The sequence below is a fragment of the Penicillium mononematosum genome (assembly GCF_028829835.1).
Source record: "Penicillium mononematosum strain IBT 11891 chromosome Unknown utg000005l:1.0-9366267.0:1.0-9372171.0, whole genome shotgun sequence".
NCBI classification, from domain to species: Eukaryota; Fungi; Ascomycota; class Eurotiomycetes; order Eurotiales; family Aspergillaceae; genus Penicillium; species Penicillium mononematosum.
Genome location: NW_026643275.1, coordinates 2,089,661 through 2,111,877, shown reverse-complemented (window position 1 = coordinate 2,111,877; position 22,217 = coordinate 2,089,661). Strand labels below are relative to the sequence as shown.

Genomic DNA, 22,217 nt, shown 5'->3' with positions numbered 1-22,217 from the left:
TGCTCTGTCAGGATACTCAAGGCTCGCTTCGCAGAGTATCAAGAGAAAGATGGCGTCCCATGGTCTGTCTCCCATATACACTATGCCAACATGGGTGGATTCCCTATTCAATTTGCGGACTCCGATCCTGTAACCGATGCTCAAGAGATACCCTCTATCGAAGATCTCCCAAAGGGAATACGAACACCACAGATGCTTCAGAAGTCAATGCAGAGGATCTCGAATGCGATTGGCAAAATCGACTGGGCATTGAATAGATCCAACATCCTCGCCATCGAGAAAGCAAACAGCATGGTTTCTCAGGGCTACCGAAAGGAAGAAGGGATCTTCAACATGCCATACACGGACTGGGTTGGAAACCTCACTCTTCTTTGTGGTAATCGGTGGGTGGTAGACGCGAACCAGCTCCTTCTTGCCCGTGAGCTTGGAATCATCGAAAAACTGCCCTATGTGTCGCATGATTCCCTGGATGACCATAGCAATGGCGATCTCGTCGTCAAGATGTTAGCTGTACTTCAAATTTCGTGGATGTTCATCCAGCTCGGCGGGCGACTAAGCCAAAAGCTCCCAACAAGCCAGCTCGAGATTTCCACCCTCTCTTTCGCAATTTGCTCTTCGATCACGTATATCATGTTGATCAATAAGCCCCAAGATGTCCGGACATCATATACTGTCAAAGCTGTCAGACATCCCTCCGCAGAAGACTTGATCTACATGGCCAATGCTGGCCCGCTGGGCTCCGGTCCCAAATACAGCAGCGTCTGGATCCCCAATGATGCAACCCACAGAGATGTGCTGAGGAAAGTACCGGGATATGTGAGGAGTATGGCTTGCTTGTTTGCTCTGCTTCTGTTTGGTGCTGCCCATTGCGTAGCATGGAACTTTGAGTTTCCTACAGCCCTGGAGAGACTATTCTGGCGTCTGAGCTCGGTTGTAACGGGTGTTGCTATGCCATTTGCCTATCTACTTGATCAAATCCTGGGCCCAGTTTGGTTGAAGGTGTTTAAGGTGGAAAGCCAACCAAGGATACTAGAATTGGTTGAGAGAGCTTTGATGGTCCTTATTGTGGTCGTGTTTGTTCTGGCGAGACTGTTTATAACAGTTGAGGTCGTTCGCTCATTGGCCTTTCTTCCCCCAGGTGCGTTTATAAGTACCTGGACAGCGAATATCCCACATGTGGGTTGAGTGCGGAATCTGAAATCTATATTGATATAAATGTATTGGAAAGACTTATCGAAGGGACGCATATCCACATGATTCTACCGGAGTTTGAAAGAGTATGAAATTGCACTTGTTTATGTACGCCGTGTAATGCAGGAAGACATCCCAGCAGATAAAGAGTCAGAAAATGAAATAGGGTTCGTTGCCAGATATTTCAATCGAAGCAGAGTCATTGAGAAGAAAAAGGAGAAAATAGAAAGAGAGAGAGAGAAGAGATGCTCATAGATGGAAGGGAAAAAAATGTGCTGTTAGGGCCTGTCTCGGCTTCCTTTTTGCTCCATCAAGGCCGTGAATATGACAGATCAACATAGCCGGTAAGGAGATAGTCCACAATCCTCAAAGCCGAGTGTGCACGTACATCTGGACATAGACACAATGAAAAGAAAAGAAAATAGCACGAATATGTATCCGAGTACATTGTCTATCCATTACCCAATTACCGGGGTGTAGTTCCTGGTTGGATGCGCCAGTTTCCACCCGTTGAAACAGGCGGTGGGGAGGCGGGCCAGTCGGAGGCGCGGCGCGGATAGGCATCGTCGTGGAGTGCAGGTTCGTACGGGGATTGGAGTTGTTGGAGCTGGCGGAGCGAGGACTCATGAATGGGTGAGATGGGGCATCGATAGCAGAAGCAGGCTCGTTGAGGTGCTGGCGCATCGCGCGACGACCGGATCGGCTGTTATCGTCATTTGATTCCAGCGAGAGGTGCTCCAGAGAGGGAGGTGGTGGAGACCGCGTGGTTCGGGACGAGGACGACGAGTAGTATTGGGGCTGGGATTGGGGGTAGTAACGGTGGCTGGATGGGACCTCGTTGGCGATCTTTAGAGGGATGTCGCCTGACACTGGGTTTGACGGGAATGGTGACTGCTGTGGGGTTCGTGTTGGCTTGCTGAGGAGAGGGGGTTTGCCGATAGTGGCTGATGTGGGAGCTGCAGCGGGAGATGAAGTCGAGTTTGAAGATGGCGTCGAGCCCTCTCTAGAGAGTGATGTCGGTATTGGTGGTCCCAGGTAGGATTTGCGCTTTTGTTGATCCATCATGCTCGTTGCCCATCCTTCGAGGTTGACTGGTGTGCGCTTCGCGGCCTGCAAGAAGGCATCTTTGTCCTGGAAGGAGTTAGTGCACGTGAAAAAGTGCAGGTTCAAAAAAGAGAGATAAACATACATAAAGCTCTCGTGGGGTTGGGCGCTCCTCGGGTTTCTTCAAGAGACACTTCCCAACAAAGTCATGTAGGATAGGCGGGAAGGCATCACTCTTGGGCAACTTGGGGGCTGTTTCGTGCACAATTTGCTGGAGTAGATCCAAGATTCCCATCGGTCCTGCGCTAGCACGGTTTCCGGCAGCAGAGTCGGAGTGATCGAAGGGGAACTTTCCAACAGCCAGCTCCATGACCGTCAAGCCCACGCTCCACACGTCGGACCGGACCGTATAGGCACCTCCCTGAATTCGCTCGGGAGCCATGTATGTAGAAGTGCCAACGAATGTATCGGCAATCGAGTTAACTGTCTCGGTAGCAACGCCAAAGTCACAGAGCTTGATGTTGCCGCGGGAGTTGAGTAAGATATTGGACGGCTTGATATCACGATGCATGATGCGGTGGGTTTCATATAAGTAGACGAGACCAGCTAAGACGGACTCAGTGATCTTTCCCAGCACGTCGACTCGAACAGGGCCGAAATCTTTAGAAACGCGGTCGAGAGATCTGATTGCCCGTCAGCTATATCCTCTTTGTTTCCCATATTAGTCCACCTATTCCACCTACCCGAGATCCATATATTCCATGCATAGCACAATATCTCTCGCTTCATTTTGAAATGCACCATAGAAAGTGACAATATTGGGGCAATTGCAGTCGTGCCCGACTCGAAGTTCTCGTAGAATCTGTTTCCGCACGTTCTCTTTGGCCTCCACACGGATAATCTGCGGGGGACGAGGAAATTAGAGCTGACCAACAAATAGAAACACACAGTACACAATACACACCTTTCGAGCCATCACCACCTTGGTGGATGCGTGCATCACCTTGGAAACAGTACCTCCATTTCCAGCGCCAAGTTCTTTCAATGTGACCAGGTCTTCACTGCGAAGATCGAGGCGAAACTCCAGTCCGATTTCGAGCGTATCTGTGGTATTGACCTCGCTACTCCCAACAGGCCCCTGGGCCTGTGTATCGCCATCGGTGGTGTTGGAGGTGGGTTTAGGGGCTGCATTGAGAGCGAGACCTTTGACATTCTTGCGTTTCAACGTCCGAGCCTGGAACTGGTCCGCCATGGCGCTTAGTTGGGAGTTGGAGTTGCACAAGGGGAAAGTTGTGAAAGAAAGAAAATGAGAGAGCCCAGCGGCCTGAGTGATATCAAGTCCGCGTTACCCAAGGCGATGGGATCAGAGTGGTCAGAACGAACCCCCGAGCTAACAGCGGGGAAGTCGATATCACCTTGCGATGTTCTTGGCGACGCTGATTGGGCCTTGCGGGCGCGTCGATTCGACCAACTATGACCCAAAATGTGCCGGTCGGCGCCAAACAGAAGTATGTTGGATTTTTGGATTTTTCTTTTCTACGAGTATTATGGGAGGAAGGAAATGAGAGATGATCTTGAAGAACTATGAAGGCCACTACAATGAAACAACAGGTGTTTCGGGGGTTCCACCAGTCTTTTGGGGCTAGCTTTGGGTACTTGTGGCTTTAACACAAAATTTATGGGTTAAGGCTATGAGTGATAGATAATGTTCAAAATTTGCACATATTCGATAGTATTTGATAGTCTCGGCCGTGCATTAATAGTACAAAACGATATGCATATTGAGGATCTGACCAGGGCATCGTTGAATGTCCAATGTCCGAAGCACACACAAAGATAATGGCACGTGACATGACTGGGTCAAGCCACAATTAGGTTACCTCAATAGGATTAGCGTCTAGCCACACCAGCACTAGCCAATCACCGCCACATCCTCTCCTCGCCGATGGCCGTGATTCTTCCTCTTGACAACTATTGCTTCAATTTCACCCTCCCTGTTTCACCTTTGACCGTCTTAACGAGCTGCGTACTACCTGGTGTCGCATCTGCGCTATTGCATCTTGAATCTTTCATCCGAAACCGCATTCTCCACGGTCCCTAGCAATAGGGATCTTTAGGTCAAGATGAGCCTTCGCGACCTGATCGAGGGTGAGGCGGTCATGGATGACGAAGATGAGGAAGTCGCCGACGACTACGATGCCGAGGGCCGCCCGGATCCACATACCAAAAGCCACTACAATGACTCGAGCGAGGAGGAAGACGAAGAAGAAGATGACGAGGAGGCTGCTCGCGCCGTCAGTTTCGACCTTTCACCGGGTTGTATTTCTTCGCTGACAAACTATTAGGTCCGCGAAGGGTTCATTGTCGATGAGGATGAAGAAGATGAACGTGCCGCTCGCAAACACAGGAAACGTCCACGCGCTGCTCGCGAAGAAGAGCACCTTGATGAAGAAGATCTGGAACTCATTGGACATGGTCCAAGTCAACATCGTGGACCAGCCACTGAGGTATGTAAGCTCCAGTTCATCACTCGACAAGCTTCTGATGCTCTGATTAGTCAAAGTTTAAGCGCTTGAAGCGAGGCAAAGATCGCGAGAGCCACCAACCGTCTCACGGCGTCGATGACATTTTCAACTCGGACGAGGAGGAGGAAGCGCAACAATATGCTAGGCCAGGCCAGCGCCGAGGCCTGCGCGATGAGATGGACGACTTTATTGAAGAGGATACCTTCTCCGACGATGAAGCCCAGCGCGAACGGGATGACCTTGGGGTTGCGCCTGCCTCCAGAGTCAACAAGACCGGTTTGATTCCGACTGATACTTCGGGCTTGGACGAAAATGCACTTGAGGATATGCGCGCTGCATTCGGTGATGGCACAGAGTACGATTTCGCACTGCAAATGGAAGACCAAGAAGAGGCCGACAAACAAACCGAAGAACGTCACCTAGACTTGAAGGACGTCTTCGAACCATCCGAGCTGGCCGAGAGGATGTTGACGGAGGACGATAACGAAATTCGTCTCCTCGATGAACCCGAACGCCATCAGGTTGCTCGCAAGCCCTATAAGCATGTGACATTGTCCGAGGATCAATTCCGGGAGGAGGCAGTCTGGATCTCAAACTTGATGTTGCTCAAGAAGCGCATGGATCCCGAACTGCGTGAACCATTCCAGCGGTCCGTCGCTAAGATGTTGGAATTCCTGATCACGGACGACTGGGAAGTGCCCTTCATTTTCCAGCATCGCAAAGACTACATGATTCATGCTGTCAAAGATATGGCTAATGGCGCTGATGCCGGCGACGACTCTGCCCAATACAGCATCCGCGCCGAGAAACTCCTCAATATGACCGATCTATGGGATATCTTCGACCATGATCTGAAATTCCGCGCTTTGATCGACAAGCGTGGTACAATACAAAAGACATACGACAACTTGCAAAGTATCTTCAATGTGACTGATTCCAACGTCGAGGATCAGCTTTTTGCGGCCGCGACCATGGAGGAACTCCAAGATGTGCAGGACTATATCCATTTCCAGTACTCCTCACAGCTACGTGATCTCAACCAGGTCAATGGGGAGGCTAATGGAGAAACCCAACGTCGAAAAGCCACTGGCAGGTCTTTCTTTGAGCGGGTTCGAAACGGCAAGGCTTATGGCTTTGTGCGTGCTTTTGGCATCACTGCAGATGCGTTTGCTCAGAATGCCTCAAAGGAGGGTCGCCGGCAATACACTGAAGATCCCACTGAGCAGCCCGAAGATTTGGCAGATCAGTTTGTCGACAACGACTTTTCCAACAGTTCACATGTTCTCAAAGCCGCTAAGTCGATGTTCGCCGAAGAGCTTACTGTCAGCCCTAAGATGCGCAAGGTAATGCGACAGGCATACTACATGAACGGAGTCGTCGATTGCTTCCGCACAGAGAAAGGACTTCGCCGGATCGATGAGCAGCACCCTTACGCCGAGTTCAAGTATCTGCGGAACCAGCAGCTAAGCGATATTGCCCGTCGCCCAGAGATGTTCTTGCGCATGCTCAAGGCCGAGGAAGAAGGTCTCGTTGATGTTCGGGTGCGGTTTGAAAACTTTGACCAGTTCCGTACACGTCTCTATGCCGATATTGAGTCAGACAACTACAGTGAGCTTGCTGATGCTTGGAACCGTGTTCGCCGTGAGGTGTTGGATCTGGCTCTGGGCAAACTGGAGAAGTTGATCAATCGCAGTGTAAAGGAAAACATTCGACAGGAATGTGAGAACCATGTGGCCAAGGAGTGCCGCGAAGCGTTCTCGCAACGTCTCGATCAGGCCCCTTACAAACCCAAGGGCATGGTCCTGGGCACCGTGCCCCGTGTTCTGACTCTATCCACCGGATCTGGTCAGGTGGGCCGGGACCCCATTCACTGGGCTTACACAGAAGAAGATGGCCGTGTCTTGGAGAATGGCAAGTTCATTGATCTTTCGGTAGGAGATGAAGCCGTGGTATTGCAGACGGTGAAAACCTGGCCGCTTTTGTGGATCTGGTTGATCGTCGTCGACCAGATGTCATCGGTGTTTCAGGCATGACACCCGAGACGCGCCGACTTTACAAGCTTCTATCCGAAATTGTCGACCAAAAAGACCTCCGTGGTGCATCCTACACAAATGAGCACGATGAGGAGATCAGCGATACCTTAGAGGTGGTCATTGTCAATGATGAGGTTGCCCGGTTATACCACAACAGCCCTCGCGCTAGAAGCGACAATCCAGGCTTTGGACCTTTGACCCATTACTGTGTGGCTCTAGGCCGGTATTTGCAGAGCCCGCTCAAGGAATATGCGTCCTTGGGCCGTGACATTGTGTCCATCCAGTTCAAGCCAGGCCAGCAACTAGTCTCCCAGGACCTGCTTCTCAAGCAGCTGGAAACCGCCCTGGTGGACATGGTCAACTTGGTCGGCGTTGATCTCAACGAAGCAGTGGCCGACACGGCGACAGCTAATCTCTTGCCGTACGTCTGCGGCCTTGGTCCCCGAAAGGCGGCTCATTTGCTCAAGATTGTCAATATGAACGGCGGAATCGTTAACAACCGGGTGGAATTGCTTGGTGTCAACGCGACATACCCGGCTATGGGTGTCAAAGTTTGGAACAACTGTGCTAGTTTCGTCTACATCGACTTCGAGAACGCTGATCCCGATGCCGATCCGCTGGATAACACCCGTGTTCATCCTGAAGACTACGATATCGCGCGCAAGATGGCTGCTGATGCTTTGGAGTTGGACGAGGAAGATATCAAGGCCGAGACCGATGAGAACGGCACTGGTGCTATCATGCGGAAGCTGTTCCGGGAAGAGGCACAAGACCGTGTCAATGATCTTATCCTGGAGGAGTACGCAGAGCAGCTCGAGAAAAACCTTAACCAGCGTAAGCGTGCCACCCTTGAGACGATCCGAGCCGAGTTACAACAACCATACGAGGAATTGCGCAAGCACTATGTCTTCCTCAGCACCGATGATATTTTCACAATGCTCACTGGCGAGACGCCCGACTCTTTAACACCTGGTATGGTGGTGCCTATTGCCATCAAGCGGGTATTTGAGGATCACATTGAGGCCAAACTGGATTGTGGAGTTGATGTTCTCGTGGCCGAGACCGAACTCGGTGTTCCCTACGACGTCCCTGTACGCAACGTATACCAAGTCCACCAGACAGTCCCGGCCAAGATCTTGTTCTTGAACCGCAAGGGTTTCTCCTGCAATGTCTCTCTACGTGAGGATCAAGTTAGTCACCCATCTCGTCGGAGCCAGGAACATGGCTTCGGGGATTGGGACGAACAGCAGGAGCGAGCCGACAAGGAATCGTTGCAGGAGAAGACGCAGCGTGGAGGCCAAGCCATGCGTGTCATTAAGCACCCGCTTTTCCGGCCGTTCAACTCCACCCAGGCGGAGGAGTTCCTAGGCTCTCAAAGCCCAGGTGACGTTGTTATTCGCCCGTCCTCCCGAGGCCACGATCACCTAGCTGTCACTTGGAAGGTGGCGCAAGGTGTGTACCAGCACATTGATGTTCTGGAGCTGGACAAAGAGAACGAGTTCTCTGTCGGTCGTGTCCTCAAGGTCGGCGGTCGGTATACCTACAGCGACCTGGATGACCTGATCGTCAATCATGTCAAAGCGATGGCCAAGAAGGTGGGCGAGATGATGTTCCACGAGAAATTCCAAGAAGGCAGCAAGACTGAGACAGGTATGTTTTTGGCGATTTTATCCAACTGTCATTCAACTAGCATCTAACTAACATCCAATAGATCAATGGCTTGAGACTTATACCAAGGCCAACCCCCGTCGCTCGGCATATGCATTCTGCATTAACGCCAAATACCCCGGTTACTTTTACCTTTGCTTCAAGGCAGGCGAACATGCACGACTTCAGAACTGGCCGGTCAAGGTGATTCCACAGGGCTACGAGCTGCAGAAGAACCCCTACCCGGACATGAATGCTCTATGCAACGGCTTTAAGCTGATGTTCAGCAACATGAGCAAGGGCGGCCGGAGATGAGTGGTCCTCGTCTGTACAGTGTACTATCTATTCCAAAAAGCTCCCAAAATCCCAGGAAAAGATGGGACGGCATTTCCTACTTTCTTCTTTTTTTTTTTAATTTGATACACCTTTGGCATCGGGCATGTAAACATTAACAATGAATTTCAAGCGATTTATGGAGTTATCTAAAGAATTTATAACTACATATGTACAGATGTAGGCTGTATGATGTAGGACTGTATACTATGTTGAAACATAGACGGGAGAGAGAGCCTGATAGGGAGATCTACCATGTGAACCCATCAGCCTCGGTTTCAACCTGTTCCACTTTCAACCTCCCCCCTCTCTTATTTCCTTGTATTCCCTCGTATTCCCTTGTTTAATTAAATCTCACCCCGGATGTTCCTGTGACATCAATTGTATAACTAGTGTGGCTTGTCCCCCGCATCGCCACGTTCAGCCGCACCGGACCGCGACGGATACATTGCGGTTCTTGCAACCCCTCTCTGCGCAATTATGGCGGCCATGGAAGAGCTGGAGATTCACAGCAAGGTAGGGCTTGTTACAGCAAAAGACTTGGTCTCAACTAATCTCTATAGTCGTACTTTGTACGTTGGATCAATGTCAGCGCCAACCACACCATCTCTTGGAGTATTCAACCGCACAAGAAGTCTGTCAACTTTGGCCTCTTCAAACATCCCGGTCAATCCTCTGCCCTAAGCTCCCATATTCCTAGCTCCGATTCACAGAGCACCGATTCTACCGAGAACCTCCCCGCGACGGCGACGACTGCCGGCACGCGGCAACAACAATCTGCCGTTATCGAGAAGCTGACGGGAATTGGGCTCAAAACAATCAAATGGACGGGCAAGTGTGAGGCAGACAAGATCACCCAGGGGACATACGATGTGCCATTCAGTGAAGGAGGCAACTATGCCCTTGTTTTCGATAACACATTCTCCAAACAAATCTCCAAGACCTTGACACTTGTCCTCCTCACCTATCCGACCGGCCTTCAGCCACATAGCTCCGCATCCATCGCCACACGCTCTCAGCCAGGGGCATCGACCGAATCGCTGCCGCAGCCCAAGACCCGCCGACGAGGCAACAGTCGAGCCACGCTCAACTCGCAGCAAGACGTATCGAACCTAAGTGTCCACACGGGAGTGCTGCAGAAACGGCGACGGAAACGTCACCAGGGTTGGGCACGTCGGTTCTTTTCCCTGGACTTTACCTCGAGCACGCTGTCCTACTATCATGATCGCAACTCGTCCGCACTGCGAGGTGCGATCCCGCTCTCGCTGGCGGCCGTCGCGACCAACGAAAAGTCCCGTGAGATCTCTATTGATTCAGGTACTGAGATCTGGCATTTGCGCGCCAATAACGAGCATGAATTCGCCGCGTGGAAGGGTGCCCTCGAGAGAGCTTCCTCCAAGGAAGATTCTAAGGACGAACGCAAGGCTGGTCTAGCTGCCCCTCCGGAGCTACGGCTTTACGCTCCATCGCAGCCCTCCCCGGCGGAGGAGAGTGAATGGACTCGCGTTGAGAGCCTTGTCGGCCATATTTCTGGATCGCGAGATGCGATACGCCGGCTCGCCAAGGATACAGACCCCAAGTATCTTGCCTCGCCTCTCCCAACCCCTATCGACCGGCCTCGTTCGCGTGGCCGGTCTCCTAGCCCCCAACGCAGCACTCATGAGACTGCTCCCAATGAGGCGGAGGCCAAGCGGCCGTTCTGGAAGCGCAAGACAAGTGGACAGTCGAATGCCAACAGCAAGCGACCACCGGCCATGACCACGAACTCCGGTTCTTCGCAGCTTGTGGTGCCTGCTACTGACGGCAAGGGGAAGCCTGCCAGTGTCATTAGTCACATAGACAGCGTGGATGAGATCCATGACCATTTGATGGAGGTACTGCGCGATCTTGACAATGCGGTCTCCGAGTTCTCCATGCTGATTGCCGAGAGCAAGGAGCGACGGCACCCGCCTCAGCCATCTATGGTTCCCCGGCGGAGCATGGAGTCTGACATGTCGCAAGAATTCTTTGATGCAACAGATGGAGATGGTGACAGGTCTCCCCTCTTGACCATCCAAGACAGCGACGACGAAGGGCCCGAAGAGGACCGGCCTGTCTCTGCTGCCGAGGAAGTCGAGGATGACGCCCCTCCCGACAGCGATGGTGAATCCGACACGGCGGCAACTCGCCAGGATAGCAGCATCGCTTTTGGTCTGTTCCCAGTTAAACCCAAATCGTTGATCCCGCTGCCCCTGAGACCCCGTAAAACGCCGTGCGAACATCCTCGCCCCGACAGTCCTGCCCCCGAGTTTGATTGGGTTCCTGCGCAAGAACGTCGGAAAGGACTTGTCCACCATCTCGATGCCGGTGTCGGCAAACGAGCCCATGTCTCTCCTTCAACGCGCCGCCGAGGTCCTGGAGTACTCAAATCTGCTTGACCAGGCCGCCCAATCCACAGACCCCGTTGAGCGCCTGATGTACGTAACCGCCTTCGCAGTATCCTCCCTCTCAAGCAACCGCGTCCGTGAGCGCTCCATCCGCAAACCATTCAATCCAATGCTAGGCGAGACCTATGAGCTCGTCCGCGAAGACCGAGGCTTCCGCTTTATCGCGGAGAAAGTCTCACATCGACCCGTGCAACTAGCCTACCAAGCCGACAGCAAGGAATGGAGCATCTCGCAGTCCCCCATGCCCAGCCAGAAATTCTGGGGCAAATCCGCCGAGATAACAACTGAAGGCCGTGTCCGCATTATCCTACACAGTACCGGCGACCGCTACAGCTGGACGCCGGCAACATCCTTCCTACGCAACATCATCGCAGGAGAGAAATACGTCGAGCCCGTCGGCGAGCTAGCCGTCACAAACGAGTCCACCGGTCACCGCTCCATTTCAACCTTCAAGGCCGGCGGCATGTTCTCCGGTCGCAGCGAGGAAGTCTCCACTCGCGCCGTCGACGCAAACAACAACCCCGTGGCCCTCGGCTTATCCGGCTCCTGGCCGTCGTCACTGAGTCTCACCCGCGACGGTAACCCCACCGGTAACACTATCTGGACCGCCGGCTCACTCGTCCCCTCCGCACCAAAGCACTATGGTCTCACCTCCTTTGCAGCCACGCTGAATGAAATCACCTCGATTGAGGATAAGCATTTGCCTGTCACGGACTCCCGTCTACGTCCTGACCAACGCGCGCTGGAAAACGGTGACCTCGACCGCGCGGAGGAGGTCAAGGTGCAGCTTGAGGAGGGGCAGCGTGCACGCAGGCGCGAGATTGAAAATGCTGGGGAGAGTTGGATTCCGCGCTGGTTTACGCGGGTTAATGATGACTCCGATGGGGAGATTGCTTGGCGGCTTAAGGGTGGGAAGGATGGATATTGGGAGGAGAGGGCTAGAGGGAGCTGGTCTAATGTTGTGCCTGTGTTTGAGGATTAAAAGACTTAGACTGGATGGTTGATGTTGGTTAGCCTTTTCGTGGTTGTTCTGTGGGTTATATTTGCCTGGACATGCGAGAGACTATAAAGAGAGATGAGCTTCGGTCTACGGGCGTGTTTTGGGCAGGGCCTTCTTCACTCTATATAAAGATAAATACGGATTTTTTTTCTTCCTTGGATCTATCAGATCTATCATTCTCTTGAACTCCTTATCGAATATCGTAAGAATGCTCAATGTGCAGTGTCATTTCGTTAGGTACAAATCGAGGCATTGAGTCACAAAAGCAAGCCGAGTGGATACAAAAACAGAGAAACATCAAAGAAACCGAAAAGAAAAAGCTCATGAAATAATCGGGGCTTGAACAAAACTGAAGCCCTCCATGTACAATAAAACCCTAAGCTGTCGTATCCCATGTCAACAATTGAAAGACTGAAAAGCATCAGATTCCTCGTTTTTATTCTTCGATTGCTGAACAATCACATATGCAACCATGCAAGGTACTCATTTACTCATCCTCATCATCGGATTGATAAGTAGTCCAGCGACGCGAGTTGCGCATTTTGGCTGCCTTGCGTGCACCTTGGCGATCCACCGAGCCGTGACCCTGGTCTGCCAAGCGCATCATGACAGGAAGACTGTTGAGAACAGAACGGTTACCCTGGAAATAGTGTTCGGAAAATCCACCCTGCAGGATACGGCGCAAAGCAGTGAGTCGCAGCCACTTCCACCAGCGGTCGATAGTCATGACTCCGTGGCGGCCAATCTTGACGGTGAGAGTGCTACCGTAGTAGCGGTTGGTGTTCTGGTTGATGGCGGTGTTGTAGCGAGGACCGCGGCGGGGGTTCTCGACAGTGGTGAGAATCGAAGCGAAGTTGCTGTGGAGGGACTTCTTGTCGCGCTTGCTGACCTGCTTGCCGTGGATGGTGGCCAGGTTCTGAAGTTGGCTCTCCAGTTCGGGAGTGTTGTGGTAAGCGTTGTATCGCTTCACGAGTTTGGGACCGGATGTGGGATCGTGGTGGTGCTCGTGCTCATCGCTGTCGTCGTTTGAATCTGCGCTTTCCTCGTCTTCGTCGTCCTCTTGGGGACTGTAGCTCTTCTCATAGAGTAAGGCGATGTTCTCGCCTGCAGCGATCTGCACGTTGGAATCAGAGCTGTCGAGCTGATCCATGAAGATCTGGACAGCTTCTTCACTTTCTGCTTCGAAGTCCTCGACTTCGGTGGCAAGGAATCCCCATTGCTGGAGCGCGGCGGTCACAATGGTGGGGTCATCTGCAGCATCGATGGATTGGCCGTCAGAGGCGATGATGTCCAGGAGGAAACCCATCTGTTCAAGGATGCCATCTTCACCGGCACCTCCGAAGATAGTGCATGCACCAAGGCAGTGAATAGCGGCTGTCTTGACAAGAGGGGAGGCGGAGTCACGGATGGTGCGGGTAAGCAAGGGCTCAGTGTTTTCGTAGACCGTGTTGTCGAAAGCCGAGATAACAAGCAATTCGATAGCGCGCAAGCCAAGACTTGCTTCGCGCACACTGATCTCGGTGCGGACGCTTCGCTCAAATGCCGCCAGTAGGTCTGGAATGGTGCCGTGGATTTCTTCCACTGTGTAGTGATATTTGGTCAGGCGGCAGAATGCTTGCAGGGCCTCCTCGCGGCCTTGGACACTGCTGCGCTTGCGATCGAGGATTTCTTGAATACGCTCGCCAAGTTCGACTTCCCAATCAGGATTATCTTGTTCCGGATTCTCATCGTCGAAAGATCCGATGCTGTCCCAATTTGGTTAGCTTGGAAAAAATGCCGACATCATTGGTGACATCATCCCGCCACGGGAGTGGGGAGCATGTGAATATACGAAAAAAAAAGGGAAAGGAAAAAGGGAAAAAAAAAAGAAGACATAAGCTGCAAGGGGTTGTATCTGCTTACCTCATAGATGTCTCATCAGAGAGGAATCCCGAGTCTTCTTCGTCCGAAGGAGCTCTGCTGGCATTGCGGGAGCCCTGACGTGAGGTCGGCTTGGAACTGGCGGGGGAGTTGGTGCGGGATGCTTCACGGGATGCTGCCTTACGCGAGACAGTCTTGCCGCTCTCGAAAATCTGACGACGTAGATCGGGCATTTTGGCTATAAGATAGTTGAAAGAGTCTCCTTGAAAAAGATGTAGTTTGCCCAGTATGGGGGAGTAAGTAGTAAGTAGTAGAAGGGATCGTAGAAAGGTTGGTTTTTTAACCTATGGGTACTGGACAATAGTCGAGGATTAGAAGAGAAATGAGTAAGTAATGGGGCATATTCTCAAAATACTGTCGAGTATAGTAAGAAGAGTAAGAAGAATAAGAAGAACAAAAGAACAAGGAAGAAACAAAGAACCTCCTAAACCCTTTTGACTCGTGACTGCGTATGTAAGCCTATCAGATGCCCGGGCCATTTTATTCAAACCAATGAGACCTTGGACATCCATTGATGCTCTTTGTTCTTTGTTCTTTGTTCTTTCTTCTGGGCTATTGTTCAACTTTCCAACCAGATATCTATTATTGTTCTGCCTATCGGATCATTATTCAGGCTATACGCTTCGAGGGCGCTACCTATGTATTCATTATTGTTCAACACATGAGTCTCTCTGCCTTGGAAGTCATATGTTTCTTACAAAATACAAAATGCACTTACCTGGTTGGTCAGATCTGATCGCTCGATCATTGGCTTATATTGGCCCCACTTATGAGGTTCCCACTTCCAAGGTGAGGCCATGACACATTAAGTATACCTAGGTAGTATCCATGGATACTGCTACAGGACCTTAGACTCAATCCTGCCATCTACGTATGAAATATACAGATTTTAATAGTGAATTTCAATAGTGAACTATGGTTTGGACATGGACTTGGACTTTGACATTACGCCTGCTAAGTTCCCTTTTATCTTTGTTCGAGGGGTATCATTATCATACATCCGAGCCGTTACAAGTTATAGCTGCTGCTTCACCAACTCGAGGATATCTTGGGCCTTGGCGCCCTCCAGATACTCGCGACCTTCCTGTCGCCATTCATCTTCCTCGTCTTCATCGTCCCCAATCTCCAGATCCACCTGCAGACTAGCATTGTAGGCACCCATAACCGTCTCTTCATCCACACGCACTCCGTTCTGTACCAAAACTCGAATAGACTGTGTCAATCGTGCAATCTCACGGCGAGTCTGTGGCGGGATATCGTCGTTCTGGCTAGAGTAGATCGAACTCGACACCATCTCTTCCATGCGCGTAATAGAGACATTCTCCGTAGTCGAGGATGCGGCATCTGCCCCTTCGGGGTTCTTGGAGATAAAAATGTACCCATTCACCCCAAGGATAATATTCACCTCACCACCACCATTGGCCGTGGGGACCGTCCACACCTGCCGACGAGACCGCACCACACCGCCAGTACCAGAACCTCCAGGAGCAGCCAAAGCGCTGCCGGAAGCCGAATTCCCAGCCCCAACACCGCCCTTAACGCTGGAGCTAGACGCTGCACTGCCTCCGGTTCCAGTAACGGCAAGGAACACGCCGTTGCGCAGCTTCCCGTACTTCAAGGACCGTGTGTGTAGTGATGCCGACCCGTCCTGGTGCACGCTCTGCACTTCAGCGACTACAAGGTCGCCTTCGCTGAAAAATGTTCGGATCTGGAGCTCGTCGGCGCTTGTTCGTCGACGCAGAATACCACCGGGCAGGTTGATTGCGGAAAGAGGGAGCTGGGCAAGTAGGGGCGCGGCGACGTCGACCTTCCACCGTCGTGATTGCACTTCGACAATGCGGCCAACGACGAGATCACCAATCTCGGGGGTATAGCGGGCCCGCAGAGGGTAAACAGAGAGCAGCTTATTTGTCTTTTGAACTGTGCCGGCAACGGTCGCAATGATAGATGTCGAGAGCGGGTTCATATAGGTGCCGTGACCTCTGTAGATTGTTAGGGTTGAAAAAAAAAAAGACAAATGACGATATGAGCCCCGCGTTTATTTTTGCGCAGCCTTCAACTTTGCACCCACCTCATCCATTGCGGATCATCTGTAACCACTTCTCCTGGTGTGACAATCCCTGTGCCAATATTCGAGTTTCCTAAACGGGGTCGTTTGTGAGGCCGAGAGATACCTGTCATTTCGACGTCCTCCTCAGAGCCCATGGACATGGAGTCATCGGAGTCAGCTTCATAGGGACGGGCATCCTCTACCACTGGAGGAAGAATAGTAATTGCCATTGCAGAGGACGTCTGTAATCGATTGCAGTTGACTTTGAAATGGGGGGTGGAGGTGTTCAGATGGGTTACCAGCGAGAAGAAAATCCAGGTCACGTGATAGCTCCACTAAAGCCATTTACAAGAAAAGTACTCCTCCGAACATTACTCCGTAGTTAATGTAAGTTTGGAGGTATATCTTATAGAGACTAGATATTCATGAGACTATATTTTGAATTTTTAACAATGCTAGTGATCCGTCATATCATCTGAAGCCAGTAAATCAAGCCAACGCCGGTATTAATACACGAAATGAATCCCCTTTATAAAGCCAACTGCTCAAGGCTTTTTGGCCGCTTTGCTTGGGTTGGAGGTGGGCTCTTCCTTCTTCTTTTTGGACCGGCTACTACCGCCTTTGGGTCTATAACCAGTGTCCTCTTCACGCTTGCGCTTGTTCTTGGGAGTAGGCTGGGCCTCTGTCCCGTCCTCATCATACATATCCTCATCTTTGCGCTGAGCTGGTGCTCGCTTAGAAGATCGCTGATTGGAAGGGCGTGATGCAGACTTTTCAGAAGCAATCTCATGATCCTGAAGAGTCTGGGGTTGGTTACGACGCAACCAATTGTATACCGATGCGGGATTCCGTATGGAAAGATCACGCTCACGCTCCGCAAACGTGGGACGATCTGGCATGCGTGCGAGTTGCGTAGCAGCCGCCTCATCACCTAGCTTGGCGTCCAAAGCAAGGTAATACTCAGTCTCGTGCTCGGGCGTAAAGTATCCGAGTTTGCGATCACAATCATTGTCGGTTTTCTTTTCAACAGCGTCTGGAGCGATGTGATGGGTCTGTGACAGGGAGCTATACTGCTGGGCTGGTGCAAACGCCTTGTTTCGTTTGATGTTATCTTCAATCATACGATAAGCATTCGTGTCAATGCTCCCATCGGCCAAGCCATCTTTGGCTTCCCTCCATGCTTGTTTTGCTAGAGTTGCATCGTTGATCAAAGGTACAATTTCCTGCTCGGGCGTTGGTAGCAAGGGAGGGTCGTTTGGCATGCTCAGATCAAATCGCACGTCGGGAGAAACATGTAGGCTTTCGTTGAACTCAAGGAGCACCTCCAACAGTTGACTAGCACCAAGGGGTTAGCAATCACCCATACAGGGGGCATTTGTGAGTCCCATACTCATTCTGCTCCTGGATGCGTTTGGATAGGTCCTCTATGCGCAATTCTTCCCGGATCAAACTCTCATTCTCTCGAGTTCCTAGCTCGAACCTGACCTTCAGCTTGGCATATTTCTTCCTGGAGAGAACAGAAGTCAGCATTGTCCGATGGAGCTGACTGTGAGGACTCTGTACTTGAAAGACCGGACTGATTGCTTTGCAGGGGCCGGTGCAGTATTTACTGCATTTGGCAAACTTTCGGTAGGACGGTTGTCGTTTGGTTCTGCCATGGTGTTATGGCAGAGAGAAGTTCAGAAGAGATGAAGGGGATGTGGTCATGCGCGTTCGCGCCAAGAAGCGGATCCGGGCTGCGTGGGAGGCGGGTCCTGGCCGCCGTAAAAAAATTAAAATTATTGCCAGTCTGATTTCCTGTGACGGAAACAATCTCAGATTTCTGATAGATTGACTATTATTCTAGTGGTCATCACACCGTTTACATCTTCTGCACCATGTCAGAACTCACCGAAGTCAGTCAAAAGAAGCGAAAGCTGCAGGATGGTCCTGAGCTTGAAATCGATGTCTCGGCTCCCGAACCAGTCTCAAAGAAGGCTCTGCGCAAAGCGAAAAAGAACAAAGGGGGTGATGCAGATGATGATGGAGAACCCAAGTCGAACAAGTCGAACAAGTCCAGCAAACTCGAATCCAAAGAAGCCGAAACAGAGGGGAAGCGGTCCCAATATGGTATTTGGATTGGAAACCTATCGTTCACAGTGACCAAAGAAGAGCTGCGCATGTTCTTCACCGTCAACTCAGACATCTCCGAGTCGAATATCACTCGAATTCATCTCCCCAAGGGTCCCGAAAGATTTGGGAGGTCACAGAACAGAGGTTTCGCCTATGTCGACTTCACCGACAAGAAGTCCTTGCAAGAAGCAATTGGCCTGAGCGAGCAGCTCATGACCGGCCGCCGCGTGCTCATCAAAGATGCAAACAACTATGAAGGTCGCCCTGAGAAATCCGAATCACAAGAGAATGCTGCGGGTGCAGCCAAATCTGGTCACCCCCTTCCAAGCGAATCTTTGTCGGCAACCTAAGCTTCGATGTGACCAAGGAAAACCTCGAGGAAAACTTCGCCAAATGCGGGACTGTTACCAACGTGCATATGGCGACTTTCCAAGACACAGGCAAATGCAAGGGTTATGCGTGGGTGGAGTTTGAAGACCTCGCGGCCGCAGAAGCAGCGGTGAGAGGATTCATGTTGGTCAAGGAGGATGACGAGGAAGAAGATTCTTCCGACAGTGATTCTGACTCGGCGTCTGAGAAGAAGAAGAAGAAGTCGAAGAAGCTAAAGCCCCGTATGCAAAGGGTTTGGGTGAACCAGCTCATGGGTCGCCGTATGCGAATGGAGTTTGCCGAGGATGCGTCTATACGATACAAGAAGCGCTTTGGAAAGGATGCCGAGAAGAAGGATGAACCCGCTATCACAGAAGTCAATGGCGAATCACGCGAGAGACCCCGACACAAGAAGAGACGTGAATCCATCGATGAGTCTCGCTACTCCAAGGAAACTGTCCAGAAGCTCAGTGGTGCCATTGTCGAGGGCCAAGGCCAGAAGACTATGTTTGACTAAGTTACTCTCGTGGTGTATCATCTGCAGTCTTTCCAAGGGCCATTCGATCATCTCATACACAAAAATCTATCAGGGAAATTCTGATACCTGTCAATGACCTGCCTGTAATCGAGGTGGCGTCGGGTTCATACCCCGACCGTGGTCTACCCTGTGACTCAAGCGAGACCTTTGGATCCTAATTTTAAATATTTGTACAATTTTCTCAGATATCCATGATCCTCGAGTCCACTACTCGGTGGCACAGCTTGCAGTGGAATGCGCAAGAAAATGAATGCATGTATACTTCCGGATATCACAACATCCGGCCTGCATACTAGGGCGCAACCTTTGAATTTACCAGGGATCCAGTAGAAAAGTTTCACACAATCTCAATATTTCTTATTCAAGAGTTCTGTATGCTGTAGTTGTCAATATTTAGTTGGACACTAACCAAATCAAGTAATTTCGAAAAAAAAAAAAACAATTCTAGACCCAAGTCGTGGCAGAAACAACCTTACCGCCTGGACTAGGCCCGATCAGGCCTGACGTCTCTCGCGATGTCATGCCCTTCTTCGGAACTCGAATCTCTCTGTACTTCTCATCTCTCTTGGGCTGCATCTCCTTTCTTCTCCCCCCCTTCTTTCTCTTCTTTCTCTTTATTTTGGTTATTCTTCTTGCACAAGGTGTCTTTTTGTTTCTTCTAGCCTATCTTAGTGTTTTTGATCTTTCTTGATTTCATTGGCTATTCAACCGGTTTATCGTCCTTAAACGCCCGTCCTTCTCAGACTCCATTCTCTAAGCCAACCCGGTCCCGATAACCACTTGGTCAAGCGTGTGTCAATAGGGAAACGTTTAAGCCACCTTCAAGTGATTAATCCCTTGTGTCTCAAACATGGCTCCTCTGCGACGTCATATCGGAGCCAGCCGCAGAAAGAGACAGGAGGAAGATGGTGAAGAAGAGGGTTCAATGGCTGGGGACATGGGAGATGACTCGTTGAGCGAAGGTTCGGTCGACAGCCACCAGGAGGACGAGGATGCAGACGGAGAAGTCAGTGAAGAGAGCGAGGACGAGGTCCCTACGTTGGATAAGGCGGGCAAGGTCAACGGTCGTGGGGTGGACAGATCTACACGGAACAGTTCTGCATCGCCCGAAAAACCAGGACTCAAGACAACAGTTTCGGATACAGAGGCAATGTTCAACGGCCTGAAGGTCTCAGACGATGCGGGCGATGCTGCGGAGGTTCATTTCGACGATCTGAGGGAACAACGGGAGCCTCATGCTGGAAGAACGCCGTCCGCCCCTCCAACCGAACCAAATCGGAACAATTTAGCTTCCAGAAAGCGCCGCGAGAATGACAAGTATGTGAAGGAACGAGAGCAGAACCCAGCCTTCGTCCCCACTCGCGGCAGCTTTTTCCTTCATGACAAGCGATCCATTGACAACGGTCACCGACTCAAGAGCAAGTCTCGCCCCTACGGCCTGATCGTAGATGGCAGCTCTCGTAGGTATGCTATATTCCATTCCATTCCCGTCATCTGTTTTTTGTTTTTTGTTTTTTTTAAACTAACATGATTCAGGTCTTCCAAGCCCGATGCCAGCGGAGGGCAGTGGGCACACGATCTCCACGATACCGTGGCCGAGGATCGACCTGCAGCAAAGCGCCCAACACCATCCACGATGCCTAATCCTGGCGCATCCGTCCCCACGGCCCCGAGATCTTCCCCGCCCAATCGGTCTTTTTCGAGCACAACGTTGGTTGGGAACGTACCTGTGGTCGTTTCCTTGCCGGGGATGGCCAACCCAATTCATTTTTCTTCCGTGCCCAAGAGACTCCACACCCGGCTACCTCAACATCGACCACCCTTGCGACGCGACAAGCCGGTACGAATTTCTCTTCCCAGCCAGCCGCCCCGATATATCTTCCCTTCGGTTGAACGTTCCTTTATCTTCATCCCCGCGCGTTGCGGCCGAACCAAGTCTCTCGTGGTCGAGGTCGTGGGGGCGGATGGTACAGTGGACGACGTCCCAGCTACTACCCCAATTCATCTTACACCCCGAGCGTCGTCAGCCGTCGATCTTCGTTTGGCATGCCACCATCTCAGGATGGGTGGCCGTCACCTGCTGGATCTGTCTACTCCAGACCCTTAATTCCCACCGACCCTAAGCCCGTTGTCCGCCTTCCCCCCTCCACCTCGTCCGCCCGTAGGGATCCCACCATTTGGACCTGCGATGGCCATGCCCCTTCCTCACCCAGCCTACCGTGAAAGCCGCCCTGCCCCGATCCCCATGCACCAACCTCGTCCTCAGAAGACGGTCTCTGTTGCGGACATTGAAAGTCCGGCGACTTTCCCGTCATTCAACCCGCCTCAGCCGCAGCATGAGCAGCCCTTCCACCATCAGGTCCCTCTTCCAGCCCATGGCCCGCCGAGCCAGCCTTCGGCCACTCCGCTTTCCCAGATTCCGGAGCGGGCTATTCACGCACCGCCCTTCCAGCCTTACAGTTACCCTCAGCCTGGCTTCTACCCTCCGAGTTATCCTTCAGGCATGTATTACCCGCCTTCGGGAGCTGATTACGGGGGCTATAATGGACCCGTTGGGCCTGGAGCCTCTGTGCCAAACTTTCCGGGCCAGCCAGCGATGCCCTATTTAGCTGGGGAGCAACCCCCTCCACCGGGTACTGTTGCTCATGAGTCTGGTGGCACGGTCTACTTTTATGATGCCAACAATATGTACGGAAGTCCCGCACCAGGCCCACCAGGATCTGGGCCTGGGGGTGTAGTTGGCATGGGTGGCATGATGACACCGCCAGGCACGACCTTCTACTACCCTCAACAATCCGGTCAATATTATGGGCAGTGATAAATGACCTAGGTTGGTTTCTATTTTCTATTTTTTTTTTCTCTTTGCTTCTCTTTATGGATTCCACATCTTCAATTCCCACTGATTCTCTCTTTGTTCTCAATCTTCTCTCAATTTTCTTTCAGCTCTCTCCAGGATCTACAGGGGTCTTTGGATCATTTTGCTTTTTGTTATTTTTGTTATTTTTTCCCCCCTTTTCTATCTGCATCCA

The 22,217-nt window shown here is 51.5% G+C and overlaps 10 protein-coding genes across 10 annotated transcripts; 6 read left to right on the top strand and 4 right to left on the bottom strand.

Annotated features, from left to right (window-relative positions):
• Positions 1 to 90: 90 nt before the first annotated feature.
• Positions 91 to 1,185, top strand: N7519_008861 (uncharacterized protein; the record flags this gene model as incomplete). The annotated part of the gene is made up of 1 exon (XM_057295634.1): positions 91 to 1,185. The coding sequence occupies one exon, from the start codon at positions 91 to 93 to the stop codon at positions 1,183 to 1,185; it is 1,095 nt and encodes a 364-aa protein (XP_057143516.1).
• A 372-nt stretch (positions 1,186 to 1,557) lies between these two features.
• On the bottom strand, positions 1,558 to 3,487 carry ste7 (MAP kinase kinase Ste7; the record flags this gene model as incomplete). The annotated part of the gene is made up of 4 exons (XM_057295633.1): positions 1,558 to 2,322; positions 2,381 to 2,918; positions 2,979 to 3,136; positions 3,200 to 3,487. The coding sequence occupies 4 exons, from the start codon at positions 3,485 to 3,487 to the stop codon at positions 1,558 to 1,560; spliced, it is 1,749 nt and encodes a 582-aa protein (XP_057143515.1).
• An 871-nt stretch (positions 3,488 to 4,358) lies between these two features.
• spt6 (chromatin-remodeling histone chaperone SPT6) lies at positions 4,359 to 8,755 on the top strand (the record flags this gene model as incomplete). The annotated part of the gene is made up of 5 exons (XM_057295632.1): positions 4,359 to 4,529; positions 4,581 to 4,742; positions 4,793 to 6,675; positions 6,705 to 8,443; positions 8,505 to 8,755. 5 exons carry the CDS (start codon positions 4,359 to 4,361, stop codon positions 8,753 to 8,755), a joined length of 4,206 nt encoding a protein of 1,401 aa, XP_057143514.1.
• A 413-nt stretch (positions 8,756 to 9,168) lies between these two features.
• Positions 9,169 to 12,181, top strand: N7519_008858 (oxysterol-binding protein related protein OSH3; the record flags this gene model as incomplete). The annotated part of the gene is made up of 3 exons (XM_057295631.1): positions 9,169 to 9,289; positions 9,337 to 10,963; positions 11,010 to 12,181. Exons 1-3 carry the CDS (start codon positions 9,254 to 9,256, stop codon positions 12,179 to 12,181), a joined length of 2,835 nt encoding a protein of 944 aa, XP_057143513.1. The 5' UTR covers positions 9,169 to 9,253.
• Positions 12,182 to 12,686: 505 nt separating this feature from the next.
• Positions 12,687 to 14,292, bottom strand: N7519_008857 (IFRD domain-containing protein; the record flags this gene model as incomplete). Its single annotated transcript, XM_057295630.1, has 2 exons — positions 12,687 to 13,944; positions 14,102 to 14,292. The coding sequence occupies 2 exons, from the start codon at positions 14,290 to 14,292 to the stop codon at positions 12,687 to 12,689; spliced, it is 1,449 nt and encodes a 482-aa protein (XP_057143512.1).
• An 842-nt stretch (positions 14,293 to 15,134) lies between these two features.
• N7519_008856 (exosome non-catalytic core subunit RRP4) lies at positions 15,135 to 16,399 on the bottom strand (the record flags this gene model as incomplete). Its single annotated transcript, XM_057295629.1, has 2 exons — positions 15,135 to 16,101; positions 16,191 to 16,399. 2 exons carry the CDS (start codon positions 16,397 to 16,399, stop codon positions 15,135 to 15,137), a joined length of 1,176 nt encoding a protein of 391 aa, XP_057143511.1.
• A 315-nt stretch (positions 16,400 to 16,714) lies between these two features.
• N7519_008855 (uncharacterized protein) lies at positions 16,715 to 17,827 on the bottom strand (the record flags this gene model as incomplete). Its single annotated transcript, XM_057295628.1, has 3 exons — positions 16,715 to 17,504; positions 17,560 to 17,676; positions 17,733 to 17,827. 3 exons carry the CDS (start codon positions 17,825 to 17,827, stop codon positions 16,715 to 16,717), a joined length of 1,002 nt encoding a protein of 333 aa, XP_057143510.1.
• A 219-nt stretch (positions 17,828 to 18,046) lies between these two features.
• N7519_008854 (putative RNA binding protein Rnp24) lies at positions 18,047 to 19,167 on the top strand (the record flags this gene model as incomplete). The annotated part of the gene is made up of 2 exons (XM_057295627.1): positions 18,047 to 18,593; positions 18,722 to 19,167. 2 exons carry the CDS (start codon positions 18,047 to 18,049, stop codon positions 19,165 to 19,167), a joined length of 993 nt encoding a protein of 330 aa, XP_057143509.1.
• Positions 19,168 to 20,038: 871 nt separating this feature from the next.
• On the top strand, positions 20,039 to 21,295 carry N7519_008853 (uncharacterized protein; the record flags this gene model as incomplete). The annotated part of the gene is made up of 2 exons (XM_057295626.1): positions 20,039 to 20,652; positions 20,725 to 21,295. 2 exons carry the CDS (start codon positions 20,039 to 20,041, stop codon positions 21,293 to 21,295), a joined length of 1,185 nt encoding a protein of 394 aa, XP_057143508.1.
• An 81-nt stretch (positions 21,296 to 21,376) lies between these two features.
• N7519_008852 (uncharacterized protein) lies at positions 21,377 to 22,006 on the top strand (the record flags this gene model as incomplete). Its single annotated transcript, XM_057295625.1, has 1 exon — positions 21,377 to 22,006. One exon carries the CDS (start codon positions 21,377 to 21,379, stop codon positions 22,004 to 22,006), a length of 630 nt encoding a protein of 209 aa, XP_057143507.1.
• Positions 22,007 to 22,217: the final 211 nt, after the last annotated feature.